At 34.4% G+C, this 23,481-nt stretch overlaps 1 protein-coding gene across 6 annotated transcripts in view; it reads left to right on the forward strand.

The window, feature by feature from the left end:
• LOC149559506 (putative glucose-6-phosphate 1-epimerase) overlaps positions 1–23,481 on the forward strand; it is a 72,915-nt gene that overhangs the window by 30,534 nt on the left and 18,900 nt on the right. For 3 of the 6 annotated variants that reach the window (XM_089833415.1, XM_089833414.1, XM_089833416.1), the window contains exons 4-7: positions 6,739–6,850; positions 7,821–7,877; positions 7,972–8,135; positions 8,359–8,493. In XM_089833415.1, the coding sequence (XP_089689541.1) occupies positions 6,739–6,850; positions 7,821–7,877; positions 7,972–8,135; positions 8,359–8,493 (468 nt within the window). The remainder of the gene's footprint in view (positions 1–6,738; positions 6,851–7,820; positions 7,878–7,971; positions 8,136–8,358; positions 8,494–23,481) is intronic. The other 3 variants (XM_089833418.1, XM_089833417.1, XM_089833419.1) reach the window with 1 other exon arrangement.

Consider the following 23,481-nt stretch of genomic DNA (forward strand, 5'->3'; position numbering starts at 1 on the left):
TTAATACCCATGTCAGCATGAAAAGAAACCAAAAGACGATGAGTTGGAATTTTAAAGTTAGAGAAGTCGAGCAATGGATATATAGCAGCAAGACTATCATAAAAATATTTATAATGTTCCCGTCACTTTGAGATGTCAATCCCAAGTATTACTAGTCCCCATCGAATACTCAACAGATGTATACAAATCATATGCCGTCGAATAGAGAATAAGAAGAAGAATATGATCAAAAGCGATAGCATCTCTTTGAAAGGAACAAGTTTTCACAAGAAACGATAGCATCTCTATTTACAGACCATCGAGAATAACTAGTTACTAAAAGCCTACATCGATTGATAATAGATTAATTGTTTGAAACAACGATTGAGATATGGAGCAAGTTAGAAAGTCAAAACCATGTCAGCAAAAAGTTTCTTAGAACAGTGATAAAGTAATAATTTGAGTCCATAAGTATAAAAGTGACATTTCAGATATTGGTCGTTGTACAATAAGAAATGATGCATTGAATGATTACTTGAGACAAACAAAAGGTGCTATCACAAGACAAGTAATTCTTGCTAATAACATATCGTGCGTGTGCTAAAGACGGGAATTTCAGTCTGCATCATAGAAAGAACAATGGAGTTACAATGGAAGTTTAAAAGAAATAACTCTACAGCAAAACAAGAACACCCATTGGGTGTCTTCAGTACTATTAAATAATAAACTCAAACAACAGTGCTAATTAATATAATAGCAGCGTATGTGCCATCCATATATGTAGAAGATATGAGAGTTGATTAAGATAACACAGTCTTCAGTGATTAACGTTTATATGATATCTAGTGATACTATCATATCAATGATAATTTAAAACAAACAGTAAAGTGTAATTCAAAAATAAAATATTACAAAATGAAGTAGTATGATGTAGTTGTAAGAGACGTCTCTCTTACCAATGGATATAACCTTTGTTTAAATAAAACAATATAAAAAGAATGCGTGAAGTATTGAGAAGTTGTAAGTGGTGTAGATATGTGAGAGTATATAGAGCAGATCTGTGGAGCAGAGAAAATCAGATGGGACATGTATGAGTTGATTAGTGGATTTATACTAGGAAGAATCAACACTAATCATAAATGGTCATCGTCCTTGAATGTTACATTGCTGCATTATGACGTGTGGTTTTAAAATTTGACAAAGGTGACATGAATGCAACGGGAGCACCAGGTTGGTTACAAGAAGGTAAATAAAGTAGGCATATGTGTACATAAGGGATGTTGAAAACTTCTGAGTAGGAAAGGAAATGTCATCGAATATCTTTTGGGCAATCGAAATATCAAACAGCATTGATCAAATAAGACATCGATATTCATTACTCACAAAGGACAAACATCATTGAGATAGGGTAAATGGACATATCAAACATCTATGTTTAACCTCAATAAAGAGGCGGCCAAATCATAGGTGTCGAGGACGCTTGATAAGGAGGAGAAAGATATATAAGGAGTTGCATTAACTGTGAATGAGGATTGACCTGATAATGGTTCACAGTTCAAGATCTTAATTAGATATTGGAACATTTCCAGCCTCGTGGAAATGACATCCCATAGATGCCACAAAAGGGGCCCCACCACCAAGGTAAGTGGAGTTAGGAGTATGAGATATATTATTATTATTTATATATATGGAAATTCATGAGAATGATTTTTTTTCAAGGAATGTTATTTACTTGATGTTGTGAATCATAATAATTACAAATCTACATATATCTAGAATAGTATTAGGCACTTCGTTTTATGGTTTGATGCATATGAGATATGTAATTATTATTATTGAGTATTAAAATTATCTACTCTTTATTTAAATGAGAATTTATAAGGAGAATATCTTAATGATATTTAATAACTTATATTATGTTTTGTTACATATAAATATGTTAAACAATATAAGTTATTAGTAATAATGTGAGGTACGAATAGTGTTATTGAAATATAAATGAAATTAAATTTAAATATAATTTAATTTATAGGAGAACATGTTATCTAAGGGAAAGTCATATATATAGAAATTAAGTATCGTGTTATCTTAATTCTATTATCGAAATAAAAGAGATTATAATCATGTTAGTAATGAACATGAGTTAAATTACTAACATTCATGTTGACATTCTTATTTATACAACCAAGAGCTATCTACCTTGATTTTTTTCTTTGAGTATGTTCTTGCAAGAAAAAGAAGGAGATTAAGAATCATGATGAGTTTAAGAAAATGGAAGGACATGTTTGCTTCTACTATTAAGCTTAATGAATGTCTAGAGCTTCTATGGATGAAAAAAGCAAGTTGTAACTTAGAAAGAAGTCGCCAAATTTGATGTGATGCAAAAGTGTTCAAAGATATAAGAGTGGGAATTTTACATTGTGGGGGGAATAATAACCAATGTTTCATTCCCACTTGAACCATCTTTAGTAAGGAGATTTTCCATGACCCTCATGGGTAGATAAGTACTTGTTAGAAGATGTTCTTGCAGGACAAGAAAGCTGGTACCTTACACAAGCTATCAAATATTGTGTAGACGAGAATTCATTAGTGATTTGACAGTCAAGATAAAGTGAGAATCTTGAAGTGAATATCTTTAATGATTGACATTATGAGTATCCTTTTGCATTAAGAGGGAGTATGACACTTCTTCGAAGGCAACGTAGGAGCTTAGAAGATGAATACTCAGAGGGAGTCTAAAAATACATGTGTGTGACTGCATGATGTTGATGGGCCTACTCTTATGTATATCATGAGGAAGTGATGACTTATCACTAGAAGATAAGAAAATTGATATCGAATTCAGAGTGAGTTTGACAAGAATCCTTGGGTGAAGAGAGCCTCTAAGGGAGTAACTAGAATCCCCAGGATCATTGTTTAGAGGGAGAATTTTGAGGTGCAATCCTTTGTGAATGATATCTTCTCTATCAGGAGAAGTTACAAGTAAAATTTATTGTAATGTATTCTTCTCTATGATATAGGATTGAGGTAAAAACCTTTGTACGACCCTCTGACTAGGTTCATGGTGGGTACTATTTCACATATGATATGTAATGAAAGGTGATGATCTTTCATTGACATATAAGCAGAAGGCAACCATTATAAGATGATGATTTATAAATGGTCGACCTGTTATCATGACAAACTTCATTAAATTGTTGTCCCAGAGTGTTGGAAATCATGATAATGAACAGATAGAAGGTAATCTTTGGAAGGTGATGATCTTGCAAATGTTAGGCCTGTTATTATGACAGTTTTGTTTCGGTTATGTCAAAAGTCATTGATAATGGAAGCATTATGCTTACTCTAGATATTGTTTTGGACAATTAGAGATCATAATAAATGTTATGATAGTGCTCATAACATTGTGATTGTAGTTATTTGACAAGTCACTATTTTAGAATGTTATAGTCAGATAATATGTTGTGTATAGATATCTTTGATATTGATATCTCATAATTTTTTTTGTCACTTCTCCCTTGCTAAGAGGGAGTGTTGAAGTATAGCATCAGTCAAAGTGATATACTCATTACATTGAGTATTTGTATTCATGATTTATATGAACATTGTTTTATATATATATATATATATATATATATATATATATATATGTTTATTTATTTATAAATGACTTAATTAATCAGGCTCTTATAATCAAAAGAGACTATTATGTTATCGGGCTCCTAAATGTAATTATTTTACAATCGCATGATTGTCGATTGAGAATCGAACTAATTGTATTTTTTTATATAGTGATGGTGATTAGTTATGTCCACATAGGGACATAACTTTGTTGTTAAGGTTGTAGCTTCTGTCGGATTGATTTTATCATGAGATAACTTGTTGATGGTAAATTATCTTTAAGATAAATATCTTATATATATAATATATTATATATGTAATATAATATATATTATTTATATTATACATTATATATTATAATAATATAATAATATATTACATATATGGTTAATATATTAGTATTTACATATATGCTTAAAGATAAGTTATACATATGGTTATTTATTAACTAATGATGATTAACTATAGAGCCATGTCTCATGTCTCTTCAAGAGACATGTCTCCTCTCATATTTAGGAGTCTTCAAATCTGCATTTGGAAGACATTAATCACATTGACAATGTTACTACATCTGCAAAAATGATCCTAGAAAAACAACACAATAGAGTTGTGAGTTGGAGAATGAAGGGTCTTTTAAATGCACGATAAGGGCCATAGGGAAGATATGAAGGGAGATCTATGGTGGGACCATTCAACATGTGAACCCATAATAATGTCATTGCAAGTCAAGTTGGTTTAACAACTTCTTTTACAGAACATATACAATTAAAAGGAGCCAAGTTTAGGTAGGGATGGCGCGGTGATTTTTTTATATGAAATATCCAAACCACAAAAATGGTGCACGTGAACGAATGGCTATGAAATGACTAGATAAAATAATCCACAAAAGTTTTAAAATTTGTCGGAGATTTTGCAATGAGCATGGTAGGGAGAAACATAATTAAAGAGAATATTATTAAGGAAAATATTGACCATAAACATAATGACATCCCCCCGAGGTATGAATGGATGTGCTAATATTTCTGATTCGTAAATAATATAATATATATTATTGTACACCAATTTAAGAGAAGAACTATATGGGAGGTAATAAGGAGTTCAACTGCTTTGTGAGAATATTGAAATAAAAATTTATAAGATTTATGGACATCTTATGTACACCATTATGAATATATTGTGAGTGTGTAAAGACGTATGGATGCTTCAGGTAGAAGACATGGATAATCAGCCCTAGAAGTGCACGTCTAAATATAAATGCTTATATGGAGGCATTTCCTGATTTGATGCATATGGACCTTAGTTGGAGTATTTTGCATCAAGGATGTTGATGTGCAGATAAGTATTTATTATTATTGAGTATTACATATATAAGAGTCATTATTTGTATAACAATATGTACTATAAGAGCTATTTACCTTGATCTTTACTAAGGTTGCGCTTGTAGGAAAAAGATGATTGATATTAGATTCAGAGGGAGTTTGATGCTCCATCAGAAGCATCATTGAATGAGGAGCTCAAATGATTGATATTGAGAGGGAGTTCGAAAGTCCACATGTGTGATTGTAAGATTTTAATGGGCCTACCCCCTATGTATATTATGAGGAAGTGACAACTTCTTTATGATTATCACTTGTATCTTTAGAAGTTATTGGAAGCTGGCGGCTTGACAATAACTTAAATCATGATACACATTCTATGTAAATGTTAAAATAAATCATGATAAATTATATCTTGTAAATCAACAACTGAGTGTTAGATTTCATTCAGTTGATGGTCTATGAGTTTTTTGTATAGATATATGATAGGTATTTGATGAATAGCATATGTTGATATTGTGTAGGTCATTACCTTATTGAGTACTTGGTGAATACCATTTGTTGATATTTTGCAGGCCATTACGAATATCATATGTTGATATTCTGGATGCCAATACTCATGATATCAAAATAATGGACATCTTTTGATCAAAGTTATCTTTAAATTTTGCCTTTCCATATATTACCAATAGTGTAATATCTACGTGTTTATCCTCCCTAGCGAAGAGGGAGTGTTAATGTTTGGTAGCTTTAGTTGGATAAACAATAACAAATAATATTATATTAATTAATTAATTATTTATTTATTAAATAATTGTTATATTAATTAAATAATAATGAATATACATGTCCCATGAAGGGAAATGTCTCTCCATGTGTTTTCCACAATATAAGAGAGAGATCGCTGCTCTTAGAAAATACATACTGTAAAAGGTAGTGTCAATACATCTGCAGCATCCTCCAAAATCAACATAAAGGTTTTGCCAATGGGTTCGCAAGCTAGTTAGGTTTGATCTAATGTGAAACTTAATGGGGATGAGGGCACTTTAGTTGGAGTATCACTGGGATGTGTGACCTGCTGGGTAGTCTTGATTGGCCCTGTGAGTATCACTTTCATGCAATGAGTGCTCACTGTAGTATGGGTCAATGAGTTGACGCAAAAACTACATTGAATCTTGATAAAACATTCATAATGATTTTAAAAGGCTATTTCAAAGTTTTTCTATTCTTAATGCCCTTGGCAGCAGCGTTACATTTTAATAGTGAGAATTTTTAAATATGGCTGTAGGTTTCCAAATTCAGTCACAAGATAATTACTGGGATCATTAGAAAACTTGAGAACTCTAGTTACCCATAGCACGTCCTTACGAAATTTGTCTCACAGAAGATTTCACACTAATGTTCCTGAGAGAATATTAGAAGCTTTGAGTTCTTGATTCATTGACCAGAAAGGTTGTATAATGTTGAACAGAAAATTAAAACCCAAGCTAACTATATTTGTTGCACCTATGATTGAAAGATATTGTATGTATGTTTACACAAATAAGTGTTCAGTTTTAACATCAATTGAATTGTAGCCTACATTTGATGGTAAACTTTTACATAAAGACAAATTGTGGATTAATATTACTTATGTGGTGGCCATTTTTCAAATTCTAGTTATTTTAATTTATTTGTCTTTCCTGCTCGCTCTTCTATGGCTGTTCAGATTGGAATGGATTTTGTAAAATTTTGTTTTTGGAGATATTGAAGGTGGAATCTTAACATTTTTTTAGGAGTTATATTAAATTTGTCATTAAAAGCTTAGTTTTTTTTTTTCGAGGGTGAGAAGTTCTCTTGAAGTCCTCGTAGGCTTGCAGGTACATCTTTTTGGAGGTCAAGTGACATCTTGGAAGAATGAAAGGAAAGAGGAACTGTTGTTCATGAGTAGTAAGGTATGCAATCTGTGCATTGAAGAAGCTCTTTGTTTTCTCTAATTGTTTTATTGACTGTCTCTGTATATTGAAGTAGTTCATAACTACTTATCATGATTAGTCAAAAAGAGTTAATTGGAATTGTGTTAGCTTACCCTTTCTTCATCAAGTCAAGTCCTGATTTGTTTAATTTTGTTTAGAACAATCTTGATTGTTTTGTGCTCTTCCTTATCATTTTGTTCATAGTTGAGACTACCCACATTTATAAGTTCTTTAGGCCTTTGAAATTTGATGTCTTCCCGAGACTTTAAAAAAATAGCAAATATGCCTTACAATCATGTCTGCTTGGGCTCTTATGCCCTCTGTTTTCTTCAACAAGGCGAGTCCTGAAAGTGTTTGCTAAGAAAAATGTTGATGCTATTTGATTTTGTTTTATGTTATTTTTATCAGTCTCTTCACAGTTTGGACTGTGAAGAATCATTGTAAAGTTCAGTTATGTGGTTGAAATCTTGACTTCTTCTCAAGGCTTTAGAGAAATATGCCTTACCACCGGGCCCATTTCATCAATCATGTGCCATGTCTTAGGCTCTTTAGGCTGAATTGCAAATTTATGTCAATTTGTTGATGCTAATACACACTCTTGCTCCAGAACATTGACATTAGTGGAAATTATCTCCTACTTATCATTAGAGAAATAAGCCTTACCTTGGGGGCTGTTTCATCAATCTTGTGCCAATCTTGTGCTTCACTCTGCAGAGTAGCAAATCTATGTTGAGTTAGGTTCTGATAGACATTGTTCTCTAGGGTTGACTTTGCCACCTTCATCATGCTTGTCTGGCAAAATTCAGTTCTGATACTGAAGATTCTTGCAATGTTAGTTTCTTTTTTGTTAGATATTTGCCCTTTATTTTGCATTTTCCCAGCAATAGTTCCTAGCAGAAGTGAGCTAAACCTCACCATTAATAATGCCTATTATATGTACTTTATGCAGGCTATATTCAAACCACCCAAAGCTATAAGAGGAGGCATTCCAATTTGCTTTCCCCAGGTACACCTTTGTAAATATCTTGTTTATCATTAGTTTGTAACTTCATACATCCTGTAAGTATGTAACCTTAGTTTATACATCTTGTGTGTAACAGTTTGGTGGCTGTGGTTCACTGGAGCAACATGGTTTTGTGAGGAATAGGGTCTGGAGTATTGACAGCAACCCTCCACCTTTACCTGGAAGTTCAGTTGAAAATCGGGCTGTACTCGATCTAATTTTAAAGCCTACAGAGGAGGATTTGAAAATATGGCCGCACAGGTATCAGTCAACATCTCTGTTATTGTAGGTTTTAAAAGGACTAATCTTGTTGTGTATCCTGTAAAAGTGCAAAAATTATTAATAACATTCATTATTTATTCAGTTCAAATATACTGCTGATTTTGTTTATTGAAGTCAGACTGAGTAGAATTTAAAATAATGTGCTATTTGTAAAACTCCTGTATTTACTATTCTTGTCAAATTTATCAATGCCCATATGCAGTTTTGAGTTCAGACTTCGTGTGGCTTTGGCTCCTGGAGGAGACCTTACAATGATTTCTCGCATAAGGAATACTGACACCAAGCCTTTTACTTTCACATTTGCTTATCATACATACTTTTCTGTTTCTGACATCAGGTATGATTCGTTTACTTCTGTTTTCTGATTTAAAGTCTGCAGTTTTAGATGGACTTGTATAAGTTTAGATCTAATTTTGATAGTCAGTTTGTGTCAAGTCTGAGCTTGAGCTTGTAATTGTCTTTACACATTGGTTGTAAAATTGTACTCAATTATTTCCTCACTTTTGATGAAAGAAAGTCAATAAACTTTTAGGCCACTAAAGTTATCCGAAGGAATTATCATATTCAAATTATGTCTTTGGTGCTAGAGATTTAAATATGACTGTGCAAGTACAATTATAAATTATTAAATGTGTTACTGCTGTATTTATATGTATAATCTTTAGCTTTGTGGGGATTATCTCTTATTTGTGAATGCACATAGAATACAGAACCATATGGACGTGGACATGAATATTGAATTGAAAATCCTAGAGTTATCAGTCACTTGTGGGAGTGTTGAATTTAATTAATGCTAGATACAACTGGAATAACAAACTCAGCATTTTACAATCATACTCTTATCGTATATATTGCTATCAATTATTTAATGTTTTCAACTATTAGTAAAATATTAAGTAGGCCTTGTTGGTTCCCAAAACTACAGATTGGAAATCCAAGAGTTTGCCACTTCTCCGATAGGATTCCGCAATCAATTTTGGCCAACAAATGAGAATCACCTTGATTCCCTTGCAGTCCACTACACTTAGGCGGGTAGACCTTCTCTTCGAACTTGCTCACTTGGTTCAAAGTTTTTTTAAAGTGAATTTAAGCTTGGGAGTTCTTTGGTTGGCAAAGTACTTGAACTCGAATAAAATAAAACAAAATGTTGAGAGTTTGAATTGAATGTTTTGCATGATGTTTGTGTATAATGAATTTGATGCTTGTAGGAAGGAATATATAGATTTTCTGAGTTCAATAATAGAAAGACCAGTGCTTCTACTCATGTGGGCAATAGAGTCAACTTCAGTGAATTTTTTCACATACAACTTTATAATGTTCTATGCACCTATACTATCAACAATTAAATAATCAAGATGTGACAGATCAAATATATATATGCAATCTTAAATTAGTCCAAAGTGAACTTTAACTCCTTTGGTAGGGAGACAAACTGGACACGGATACAGAAAAGATTTGATATTTCACAATATGCGGTGATCATATTTAAAATACAAAATGACCATGTCCACTTATCCGACATTAAAATTGCTTACAAATTTTTTAAAAATAATTATAAAGGATGAATCCACTGCAGTTTAAATCTCCATGCCATTTAGAAATAAACAAAAGACATTTTGTTTTATTATTAAAATAAAAATAATTGAATTTATATTGCAAAGTCATAAGTAGATATTAAATGCTCCCCCTTGAGAATATGTTTTTAACATTTTTTGAATATCTTATTTGCAAATAGCATACCCCTTATTTATAATTTAGATATAAGGGTGACATGACCTTTTAAATGAAAAGTTATTTCTAAGTCATTTGTTGTTATTAATAAATTATGTATTTTAATACAATTTTATTTTAATGACCCTCACTATCGCACCTTTTAATCTTTACTATCATGAGCACCTTAAAATAGTTATGAGGCCATTAATATTTCACAAGTTCACTGCAAATAGGAACTTCTTCTATTTGATATTTTCTCATTGCTGAATTCGTCAAATATAACTGAGGCGTCCGTAACCTACTAGATTTTCATTTTCAATGTCGATGTTTGTGTGAGTGATGACACCTAGGGACTTGTATGACGCCCATGTCGATCATTACCGGTGTTACCCGTTGAAGAACATATGAATCGATATTCTCCAGTCTTGTTGCTGACGGAGTAGAATTAAATTGCATATAGTCAAACTTTTATTCCACGCAATGGCTTTATCATTCTCTTCCAAGTTTTGTGATATTGCCAACAGTTCTAAATCTTCTACGATATACTCTTAATCATTTCAATACCATGAATTGAATGTTCGATTCATTGGCAGTTGGCTTTTGGAAACATATGCTTGACAAACATTATTCATCTTCTCCCGGCATGAACATTCATATATTTTGACGGCATATGGTCTTCTCTGAATATTATTATTTCCTTGGACGATTTCTCTCATTTCTCTCTCCATACTGTTCAAGAAAATCAAACAAATTGTCTTCAAAATTGTGTACATAATTTCTAATTGCCACTCTTGCTGCTTTGTATCTACTCCTTTCATACTGAAGAGACAACTGGTGCCAGAGGTAATTCGGATCTTGAATCTGGAAAGGCTATGGATCCTCAATATTATTCAAATCACTGCCTTTGATTTCAGTCACCTATAAATGCTGATTTGGATGCCTTGCTGTAGATTGGCCTTTTGTGTTAGCCTTTGTCACAATTTTGCATTCTGTGATATCCCAGTGAGATCCTTAATTGATTCATGGTCAGAAAATATCATTGCTTAATTTTGTTTTCATTGATTCAGCTTCCCGTTTTCTTGGTCTATATGTAGATACTATCTAAAAGTGTAATGGAATTGTGTTCGGTTTGTTCAAGTATGGCTTGGGTTGGAATTGTATAAAATTTAATATGAAGAAGATGGCCTTTTTTAGAATTGGTTTTACATTAGACAAATGGTGTATGAAAGTATAACCAATGGATATAAGAGGAAAGCATATTATAACTAATTAGATATAAAAATCCAAAAAGTGAAGTTGATAGTGATCTGGGTGAAAGAAGGTAACAAATTGAGGTTCTGATTTTGCCAAAAAATGGAGCTCCATTAGTGGCTCTTGTTTGGGACATATGCTCCTTGTGGGCATAATGAGATTCTAGTTATCTCTGGAAGAGCAGACCGAACATCCATGCTTAATATGATGTGCGGTTAAATTAGGTTGCCCCAGGCCTCGGGCCAAAGAGTGAACACTCTTGCTTTCCTCGATCAAAGACATAGTTTTGATCCTGTAATAACTCATTCCTTCTGATCATGACATCATCTTCTTCCTTTGTATAATTGGCTTCTCAAACCAAACTCAAAAAATAATCATTGTACAGTATGTGCTTGTCCACCTTCACTTGATTAAAACCAGAATTTGTCTTTGCCTTATCAATAGGATTATTTGAAAATAAATAATTTTCATTATCATTTAATCCAAACATCTGATCTCTTGTTTCACTCAGTTGATCAATATACATAGAAAAAATAAATCTTGAAAGAATTATGATGAAAACTTAAAGCATTTCCCTAAGTATATTCTTAACAAACATTATCACTGAGTCTTCAAGAGTACTTACCTCAGTATGCTGCTTGTACTTACCTGTATTAAATGTATCATCCTCAAGGGCAATACTTACTATCTCAGCTTTATCAATGTAATCCTTGGCATTTGTTCTTTGTTGAGCTTCTGATAGATCATCAAGTGCATAGTAGTTCTTGCTGAATAGAAGATCCTTATGTTACAAGATTCAAGAAGAGTTGGCAGATTAACGGATTTCCGAATGATTGATTGATTAACAGAGGAACAAATGTGTTCCTTATAAAGAATTACAAGGACGTTGTTTCTAAAAGAAACAATGTAGACTGAAGACGGAATTAGAAACAAAACTAGAGACAGGATAGGAAACATTCCTGTCTGGACTGAAGACAAAAGAGACGGGATAGGAAACATTCCTATCTAGACTGAAAGACGGACTATAGACAAGTAGTTGACTATTATAGAAAGTATAAGATATTATCTTAATACCCTCCCTTAATGGTCAACGTACGGATGTTGGAACATTCTGTGATAACTGAGACCCTCCTTGGATCTACAGAATGCTGAAACCAAGAAGCTTTGCCAGAAGAGTGCTATGACTCAAAATAAGTTGCAATTACAAAACTTCGTTTTTGTGGAAAAAACGGTAAAACCCAGAACCTCACGCAACCATTACAGACAACTTGAAATGATTTTTGAGGAGAAAATCAACAAACCCAGAAAAAATAGAAACAGATTCAGAAGGCGAAAAATGCAGCTTCGCCTTGATCAGGAAGCTTGACAACTTGTGCTGTTGGCTGGGAAGCATTTTGCCTTGCTTGGGCAGCCAAACGTTTCCGGCACTCGAATTTCATATGGCCGAACTTGTGACAGTAATTACACTGTACATTTTGCTTCGTAGAGCCATCCAAGGATTGAGCAGAAGGTTGATGCTGGGAAGGCTGAGAAGACTGATGGTTGCCAATGTTCTGTTGAAAGGATTTTGCAGCAAAGGCTTGCTCAGTGGAGGTGGAATTGGAGCTGCTACCAAACTGTTGTTTCCACCGATCTTGCTGAAGCAGCAGGGTGTAGAGATTAGTGAACTTTAGATCAACACCAGTAGATGTGATGTTGAGAGTCTCGATAAAATGCTCATAGGATTTTGGTAAACTTCGAAGAGTGATTACCACAATATCCTCTTCCTCCATCTTGCGACCGATGGCAAGTAACTGATCACGGATTTCCTGAATCCGATTCAGGTGTACTTGGAGCAAGGTGTGCTCATCCATGACAATAGAAAATAGCGTGTTTTTCAGAAAGAAGGCTCTGCTCTTGTCGGAAGTCTCATGATGACCTTTTAGATGTGTCCAGATTTTGGCAGCTGTCTTGCCGGATGGAATCTGAGAAAGCTGGTCATCAGCTATGGATAGTTTGAGAAGCATTACTGCCTCTCGATTGTTTAGATCCCATGTATCTTGATCAGGACCCGGAGAAGTTGGATGTTGCGTAACACCCAGAACAAGTTGATCCGTGTTTCGATATTCGAAGATTGCGATGATGCACTGCTTCCAGGTTCCATAATTGCAACCATTGAATTTGGAATTATGCTCGAGCAGAACTTTTGTCAGAGATGCCATGGCACGTTTTTCAATGAAAAACTGTGAAAATTTGTGGAGGCATGTTCTTCGAGGCAAAAATACGTAAGACCCAGAAGAATTAGAGAATGATCCAAAAGAGAGCTCGAAAAACCCAGAAGGAATTTGTCTTTTTTGGATCCGCTGGCTCGAAAATTGAGGCACAAAAATTGAGGCACCCAGAAAAAAAGGACAACCCAGTTGAGCTCTCGAAAAACCCACCAAGAATTTGCAAACAAAATATTTTTTTGACCCCAAAAATTAGGGTTTTGAACAAAACCCTAGCCGTCGGATTGGAGATCAAAAAAATGGCAAATTTCTTGAAAAAATGGTCGAATCTGCTTTCCAGAGCATGATGACAGACTGAGACCGAGCTAAAAAAGTCGTGTTTGACCGTCAAAACGATTGGCAGATTTTGTCAGACGCGAACCGCGCAGGTGCAGGCTTAAAGACGCGATTTCTTTTATTTTATTTTATTAGTCGCGAGTTGGAAAAAAAGGATCTTTGGCCAGAGTCGCAGAGGAATAGAACTGGAAATGGAGGTCGCAGCTAGGGCTATCGTTCCAGTGACGCAGAACAGGTGCTTTGAAATCCGTTTTCTTACCTCACAAGGGCCCCCAAACAGACGTGATTTTGAGAGCAGAGAGATCGCCAAAAAATGGACGCAATTTTGAGAGATGATTTGTAGACAAACCCGAATTTGGGATTTACAAACAGACCCGAATTCGAGATTTTTCCTGTAGACCAAAAACCCTAGGCGGGTTTCTAAGAACGAGCACCAAGAAATGCACAAAATAATTAAAAGAATTACAAGGATGTTGTTTCTAAAAGAAACAATGTAGACTGAAGACGGAATTAGAAACAAAACTAGAGACAGGATAGGAAACATTCCTATCTGGACTGAAGACAAAAGAGACAGAATAGGAAACATTCCTATCTAGACTGAAAGACGGACTATAGACAAGTAGTTGACTATTATAGAAAGTATAAGATATTATCTTAATACCTTATGTATTCAACTGGTCAGAGGAATTATTACTTCAGTTTTATTAAGATTCTGATTAGGTAGGATATTTGGAGAACTTTCAGCACCATGTTGCTAATGATTGTATTTCTTGCTCATAGGATGAACCAGAAGATGTCTCATCTTCTAAATGCATATCATGAATTGTGTCCAATTCAACATCATCATTAGGTATGTTATTTTCATTATGGTGCTGAGATATTTGTTTGCATAACAAACAATGGACTCGAACATAGAATGCTCGGACATATCTCCATGAGATCCTTCATCTGAAATTTCATCTTGTTCATATGTCACATGCTGTTCTACTTCATCTCCACAAAATACTCTGTCAGGATTCTCTATTATTTCACTGCATAAAAGATCTGAAATGATGTTGAAGTCCTTGGATGCCTTATCTTCTTCTTCATGTATGTTCACACTCTCCTCAAGATCTAGAAGTATATAAGAGCTATATTCCTTTTTCCCTTCTACTAGTCCATTATATAAGGGATTTGAAAATTCTTTGAAATTGTATCCAAATATATCTCTTTCTATACTTAGACCATAATGAACATTTTCAACAAATATGTCATCTTCCTGAGAACTGTATGCTCCTTCTAGTTCATTGGTTTCCTTATCATGAAAGTAATGTGGATTAGTTAGGATGAATGGGTTTTGTTCATTGAATGTTTTCATAGGACACTTTTGTTGTCTCATGCTTTTCTCTATGTATTGGAAGAAAAATTTGACCATCTTTCTCAAGATGCTTTTGATATTGTCTAGCAAGGCTGAAATCTCATCCACACTGAGAGAATCCTCTTCCTCATTTCCATGCCCGTCACTCTAATTCCTTATCGGTCTCATTGTGGTCAAATTCTTTTTCGATTGGATCCACAATTTCTTCTACATTCAAATCTGAAACATCATTACGTTCTTCTATAATTTTGGTATTTTTTCCTTCATCTTTAATAGCTTCTTCCCAAATCTGAAGAAGAAGCTTCACATTAGGGTCTCTTGGCGAGATTCTCAACTCAAGAATTTTATGTAGAAATTCCGTGTAAGGAGGCTTGAGGTTTGATACAATCTCATTGTAAGCGTTTGTCATCCTCAAAAACAAATGTGCTGAAGTCTCGCCTTCATATCTTTCCAAATTGAAAAAGGCATCGAGTAGAGACATGTTAGGATCCTCTTCCATGCTGCGGTTCTGATCTTCATGTTGTTCATAAGACATCTCTTCTTCTTGGCCCGCATCATGACATACAGTAAGGAACCACTGCTTCAATTCCCTCCATGATGAAATACTTTGTGTCGGCAATAAGTCAAATGCTTCCTTCACAAAATCTTTCAAGGTTTTGACAAAAAGCCTTATTGCATGACTTTCCAAATCCACCTTGTATGCATGTAAGAATCTATAGAAAGCATTCAAATGATTGAGAGCACATTCACTGCCATCTCCATAGAATTTGGGTGCAATAAGTGAGAATCTTAAATATAAACCATTAGGATCACATTTGAATCTTCCCAGGTCCAGTGGTCTATCTTCACTTGGAAGATTTTGTTTCCTTTTCTTTGGTTGGAACATTTTGCAATAATAATGTTCGCTCCTTTAAGAGTAAGAAAAGTACATCTCTTTGAGTCACTTCCCTCCTGATGATCTGGGCACTCCTTTTGTTGAAGTACCAATCAAAACACAATAGAGTCGCCACGTCCAAATGGAGGAAATAAATCATCTTCAAGAATCTGAGTTCTTCTTCCTAGTAGTGTACACCTCATTGAAGATCAAATCTACAACGAAAGCTTAAAGAACAAATATGCAATGCTTCTACAAGATCAAATCTTCACAAAGCGAATTAGAATTTACAACAAAAATTACAAGAGATCAAAATCTTCAAGGAAATCAAATGCACTTTAATGAATGTAAATAACTCTTTAACTAAGATATCAAATATATCAAAACATAATTAACAAACCAAATAAAATTTTAACTCCTACTACTCTGAAATAAAAAACTCTTAGGGTTTGTTTTGCAACTCTCCCCAGTAGAGTCGCCAATCTGTTGTTCCCAAAACCGCAGATTTCAAATCCAAAACCCTGCCACTTCTCTGATTGGATTCCACAATCAATTTTGGCCAACGAACAAGAATCACCTTAATTCCCCTGCACTTCAGGCTCTGCTACACTAGCGGGTAGACCTTCTCTTCGAACTTGATCACTTGGTTCAAAGTTTTTTTAAAAGCGAATTTAAGCTTGGGAGTTCTTCAGCTGGCAAAGTCCTTGAACTCAATTAAAATAAAACAGGATGCTGAGTGTTTGAATTGAATGTTTTGTATAATGTTTGTGAATAATGAATTTGATGCTTATAGGAAGGAATGCATAGATTTTGTGACTTCAATAAGAAAGACCAGTGTCTCTGCTCATCTGGGCAATAGAGTCAACTTCAGTGAATTTTTTCACCTACAACTTTATAATGTTCTATGCACTTATATTGCCAACAATTAAATTATCAAGACACGATAGATCAAATATCTATATGCAATCTTAAATTAGTCCAAATTGAACTTTATTAGTCCAGATTGAACTTTAACTCCTTTGGTAGGGAGACAAACTGGACACAGATATGAAAACGATTTGATATTTCACAATATTTGTGATGATCAAATTTAAAATGCTAAATGATCATGTCCACTTATCTGACATTAAAATTGCTTACAAATTTTTTAAAAATAATTATAAAGGACGAATTGACTGCAGTTTCAATCTCCATGCCATTTAAAAGTAAACAAAAGACATTATTTTATTATTAATATAAAATAATTGAATTTATATTACGAAGTCATAAGTAGATATTAGATACTTCTCGTTGAGAATATGTTTTTAACTTTTTTTGAATATCTTATTTACAAATAGCATACCCCTTATTTATATTTTAGATATAAGGGAGACACGACTTTTCAAATGTAAGTTATTTCTAAGTCATTTCTTGTTATTAATAAATTATGTATCTGTTGGTGTAATTAAATATTCACTAATTACACTTACTTAAGCTTACCTAGGTAATGCATTGCATAGTAGTTTGTGATTGAGACACTTAGGAGTTTGCACCTCAATTAAACACATGGTGTAGGAGAATTCCACTCTAGGTGGTCATAGTTGTTATCTCAATCTACCTTTAGTGCACTTATCATATTATCATCCTCATCATCACAATTACTTCATTGCATAATGGAGGATGATTTGGTGGACATGTGATTCCACCTTGTGTGGGTGATAGCTTATCTTCTCCTTATCATTGTCTCTTATTACCTGTCCTATATAAGGAGGCCTATTATGTACATTTCAAATCAATCCATTGGATGTCAGTGAAGTCCATTATCAATAATAACATTCTTGTATCTTCATGCAATTGTCTTGCCAATCTCTTGTCGAAGTTATCTTGGTCTTTCATTTGATCCTGGGGGTGTTGTAGAGTCACCTAAAACTCTAACAGTAACTTAGTACAATTTTCTTTTAACGACCTCACTATTACACCTTTTAATCTTTTACTATTATGAGCACCTTAATATAGTTGTTGGACCATTAATATTTCATGAGTTCACCGCATATAGGAACTTATTCCATTTGATATTTTCTCATTGCCGAATCCGTCAAATATAGCTGAGGTGTCTGTAACCTACTTGATTTTCATTTACAATGTTGATGTCTGTGTGAGCGATGGCATCTAGGGACCTGTATGACGCCTATGTCAATCATTACCGGTGTTGCCTGTTGAAGAACGAACGAATCGATATTCTCCATGGTCTTGTTGCTAATGTTGCAGAATTAAATTGCATATATTCAACCTTTTATTCCACGCAATGGCTTTATCATTCTCTTCCAAGTTTTGTGATATCGCTAACAGTTCTAAATTTTCTACAATATACTCTTAATTATTTCAATACCACGAGTTGAATGTTCAATTCATAGACAGTTTGCTTTTGGAAACATATGTTTGACAAACATTATTCATCTTCTTCCGGCATGGACATTCATATATTTTGACGGCATATGGTCTTCTCTGAACATTATTGTTCTCCTTAGATGATTTCTGTCATTTTTCTCTCCATATTGTTTAGGCAAATCAAAGAAATTGTCTTCAAAATTGTGCACATAATTTCTAACTGCCACTCTTGTTGCTTCGTATCTACTCCTTTCATATTGAAGAGACAAGTGGTGCCAGAGGTCATTCGAGTCTTGAATCTGGAAGGGCTATGGATCCTTAATATTATTCAAATCACAGCCTTTGATTTCAGTCACCTATAAATGCTGATTTGGATGCTTTGCTGTAAATTGGCTTTTTGTGTTAGACTTTGTCACAATTTTGCATACTGTGATATCCCAGTGAGATCCTTAATTGATTCATAGTCAAAAAATATCATTGCTTAATTTTGTTTTCATTGATTTAGCTTCCCGTTTTCAATTAGAAACTGTCAACTTTGAGGTTGCATATATGTCTTGGTCTATTTGTAGATACTATCTAAAAGTGTAATGGAATTGTGTTCGGTTTGTTCAAGTATGGCTTGGGTTGGAATTGTATAAATCTTAATATGAAGATGGCCTTTTTTAGAATTGGTTTTGTTGGTTCCCAAAACCGCAGATTGGAAATCCAAGAGCCTACCACTTCTCCGGTAGGATCTCTCAATCAAATTTTGGTCAACGAATGGAAATCGCTTAGATTCCCTTGCACTTCGGGCTCCACAACACCCAGGCGGGTAGACCTTCACCTTGAACACTGACTAGTCAATTCAAGGGTTTTATATAGCGAATTTAAACTTTGTGAGTTCCTCGGCTGGCAAGGTCCTTGAACTTGATCAGAATGAAATTGGATGCTTGAGTATTTGGATAAAATTTTAATAATAATGAATTCTATTTTTTGTAAGAAGGATATTTTAAGTTTTTTGACTTTAATAACAAATGACCAGTGCTTTGTTAAGCTGGGCGATAGAGTAAACTTCGGTGAACTTTTACGTACAACTTCATAATGTTCAATGTACTTATATTGCCAACAATTTTAATAATCTAGATGCGACAAACCAATTATAATGCAGTCTTAAATTAGTCCAGATTGAATTTTAACTCCGCTGAGAAGGAGACAAATTGGACAGAGGTACGAAAACAATTTAATATTTCACAACACCTATGATGATCAAATTTAAAGTGCTAATTGACCATGTCCACTTATCTGATATCAAAATCATATATAGAATTCTAAAATATAATTACGAAGGACAATTCGCTTGCAGTTTAAATTTCCATGCCATTTAAAAATAAACAAAAGACATTTTATTTTATTTAAAAAAAAATAATAATGGACTTCATATTACAAAATCATAATAGACCCCTTATTCCTCCATACAATAATAAAAAAATTTCTTCTGTTAATGTTCCGATCTCCTTTTTCTTTGGTTTGGTTTCCAATCTTATTTATATCTTAACATTTAAAGGGACATGACTTTTCAAATTTAAAAGTCATTTCCTTTTACAAATATGTCACACCCTTTTGATTTAACAAATGACATATCTCTTCTTAATCGCAGATAGCATTACTTCATAAATAAAACAATTTAGCAAATAATATTTGAAATACTATATGAAATACTGTGCCACGGTATAAGGTGATCTGGCAAAGCTCTGTCCCGATTTCCCTTTGAAAATGTCTTCTATGGTGTATGAAGTTGCCCCCGATACCAATCCTTTTTAATCAGCCAATCGTAACTTTTAATCTTCTATCATTCTAAGTCTTAATAAAACTATCGGGCCTCATGAATATCAATTATTTACGGCATCATTCGAATATCCTTCCCGTCAAGACGCGAAAATCATTCTTAGTCGAACTAGCTTGCATCTTCATGGTTTGACATGGTCTCCCGTATGAGAAGCTCGTCAAATCTTTATGTTCCAGATTTTCTAAACTCTGACGGCTCCTCTGCTTCATCGCAAATGAAAGGATGACTTTCGATCAGGATGCTGAATCTTCCTTCCTGCCGTTATTGCCATTGCGCCTCCCAGTAGCTGTTGACTTCATGGCTTTCTATATTCTTCGGCTTTTGTCTCTGATTTCAAATGCATCAAGGCTCAAAGTATTTATTTCCAACATAAATGATTTGCATGAATTCTGGAACTCCTGCCGTCCAAATCATTTGTCGCTGTATATAAATAAACATTTTGATTTCTAATGACGACTATAGTCATCTTAAATTATATCTCGTGGCTGAAACACATTAAACTCATCTGTATAATAAAGATTTCATTTATATTTATAGGAAATCTCTTGGATCAGTAACAAATCCAGTGAGATCTGATGCCGCTGCTGTGTATGGAGAAGCCAAATAGATTTGACCTTCTTTATGACCCATTCTCCCAGGAAAGTTCTGATTTGTAGTGGAAACACAAACCTGATGTTCATTCACACGAGCATATGTATCTCTAGGCCCCCCGGGACAAGCTCCACAGTTTGAACTTGCTGGAGTATCACAACCCGCTTCCTCAAAAATCTGGGCACATGTCTTGCCATTGGCTCCTGGTACAGGAAGAGTGTAAAGATCCATCCACACCCTTGGTTCAGCCATTCCTCCCACCCTTTGTCAGGGACCATTTCATCTCCATATGTTATCTCAGTGCCTGCAGACATTATGGTAATGTCAGGAGTCAGCATTGGCTTCTTTTTCCTCAGCTCTCTATAGAGTGTTGGAGATCTTCCTGTAGAGAAAACCAGCAGGGAATCATGCCTGTAGTCTGCTTCCCATAATGCATCAAAACCGAGCAAGGATATGTTTTCTGGATCGTGATGATCCACCATGGTATTGTCGAGGTCTGACACAATCATAAGATGGGGACATTCCTTCGATCCTTCCATCCTTGACTTCTGCAGATATTGAGCAGTCGATTAAAGAAATCTTGATTCAATGCAAGTCCACACGAGATCCAAAAAGTTGGGTGCGGTAATATCTTCCAGAATTGCTGATGATTGTTGAATTGCTACAGTTATGATGGTTGTGCTACCACAGATAAATGCTTCATCCGGAAATGCTACCAAATGATGACATGTAACGCTAATTATCTTTGAAATTTGTTTCTATTGTTACTGCAACAAACAGTCTCTACTTCATTATTTCTGAATCTTCCAAAGTGTCTCCTTCAGATTTTTATCCATGGCAAAGATATATGTCAGTCTTTGTATTAGTTTGTTTCTTCATCAGACTTAAGAATTAATACTGCCAAGGTAATTTTGCCCAAATATGTGTTGCTGCATATATATGTTGATGTTCAATATCATCTCTGTCACCTGATTATATGATTGTTATTTATTTCTGTTAAACACAATCCTTTGACCACCTTCATTATTTTCCAGACTGAGTGAACTACATCTCCCATATCATGACTTTTATATTTTACCTTAAATATTTATGTGACTCTTATACCTTGCAGTATATCTACCCATTGGCTAAGTGTATCCATGTATCACTATTTCTATGTATACATCATGTATGCTGCAGATTGTTTACTCATTTTTGCCACTAGTAATATTGCCATTTATATTCATATCATCTTGATTTGTTTGACAGTTTGAAAATAATCTCCACATCATTCGAATAGTGAGTTTGGCTTCATAGTTATGACATTGGTAATGGTTATTCTAACAATCCCATCATGGCTCTCCAACATTATCTCACGAATGGAGACCCTATTTTTTGCCAAAAAATAGGGCTCCATCAGGTTTTACAATAGACAAGTGGTGTATGAAAGTATAACCCATGGATATAAGAGGAGAGCATATTATAAGTAATCAGATATTAAAATCCAAAAAGTGAAGTTGACAGCGATCTTGAGTGAAAGAGGATTACAAATGGAGGTTCTGATTTTGCCAAAAAATAGAGCCCCATTAGGCCCCTTTCTCTTATCCTATCTTGTTTCTAAGTCATCTTCTATGAACATATGTTGTCATTGATGTCGAAGGAGTAATAGAATATCATAGTTACTTTACTTCTGTTATGTTCCTGAGCATTTGATTTCCTAGAGTATAGTGACTAGCTAAGATGATGAAAATTGAAATCAGTTTAGGTATGTTTTGTTGTCTTGTATCTATTCTAGATAGCAGAGGTGTTTCAGTGTCTTGAAGTAATTTACGTAGATAGTAAGCTTGCTGTGGCAATTTGTTATGTTTTGTTCTTCCTTCACACTTGAGAGTTATGGTTTGCGATTATATGTCTACACATATTCTATCAGATTCCAAGTTTTTTAAGTCGATCATTAGTGCAAAAAAAATTAGAAGTGACAGAATGGTCACTATGCGAACTGGTAGACCGGATAGCTATTCCAGATTGATGCACAAGGAGATTGTAGTGTGTATTGGCCATAGATAGCATGTGGATAATTGTTTAGACCAGATGAGGCTACATTGGAAACCACATTGCACATTCTTTCTTCTGAAGTAACATGTGGGCTATTCGAGTTGGCCTATTACACGTTTGGTTAAAGGTTATGTTTGTGGCTGATTACAGATACAGTAAATTGTTATATTAGACAGTAGATGGACATATGAATGTAATTGTAATTGTAGTGCATATATTTACTGATCTGGGATCTGTCCAAGAATGTTAGAAAAACTACGTAATGTGTATATCATTGTATTTATTCGATGTGTCTGTTTACCGTATGGGGTAAATAGTTTAATGCATACAGACAATAGACAAGAACATGTAACACAACAGTACTCCTTTTATTATTCGCATATATGCCAAAAAGATTACATAGTGCTTCTAGTGATGATTACCACACTCCCAAAGTCCATTTTAGATAGTGTACATATACCATTCTGAAGGGGTGACTCAACCGTCACGCGTCCTTTCGGATGCTACTCTACCCGTTTGCTTTTTATAACTTTACCGACAATATGCTAATCTAACTGTCGACTATTTTATAGCTTACCGACAACATCATCCCCCCCAAAAAGAAAAGTCATCTTCGGATTACAATTACAAAATATCCACCCATGCCACTTACTCTGCTTCCAACTCTTAGGTACACTGAGCCAAGTGTCGATGTACTACCTTCAACTAGATGATCAGCTCCTCTTGAACTCTCTATGCATCCACCAAGACAGCTTCACGTCCAACACCTA

The sequence above is a fragment of the Cupressus sempervirens genome, chromosome 5, assembly GCF_028749045.1.
Source record: "Cupressus sempervirens isolate cs-2001-9-10 chromosome 5, ASM2874904v1, whole genome shotgun sequence".
NCBI classification, from domain to species: domain Eukaryota; kingdom Viridiplantae; phylum Streptophyta; class Pinopsida; order Cupressales; family Cupressaceae; genus Cupressus; species Cupressus sempervirens.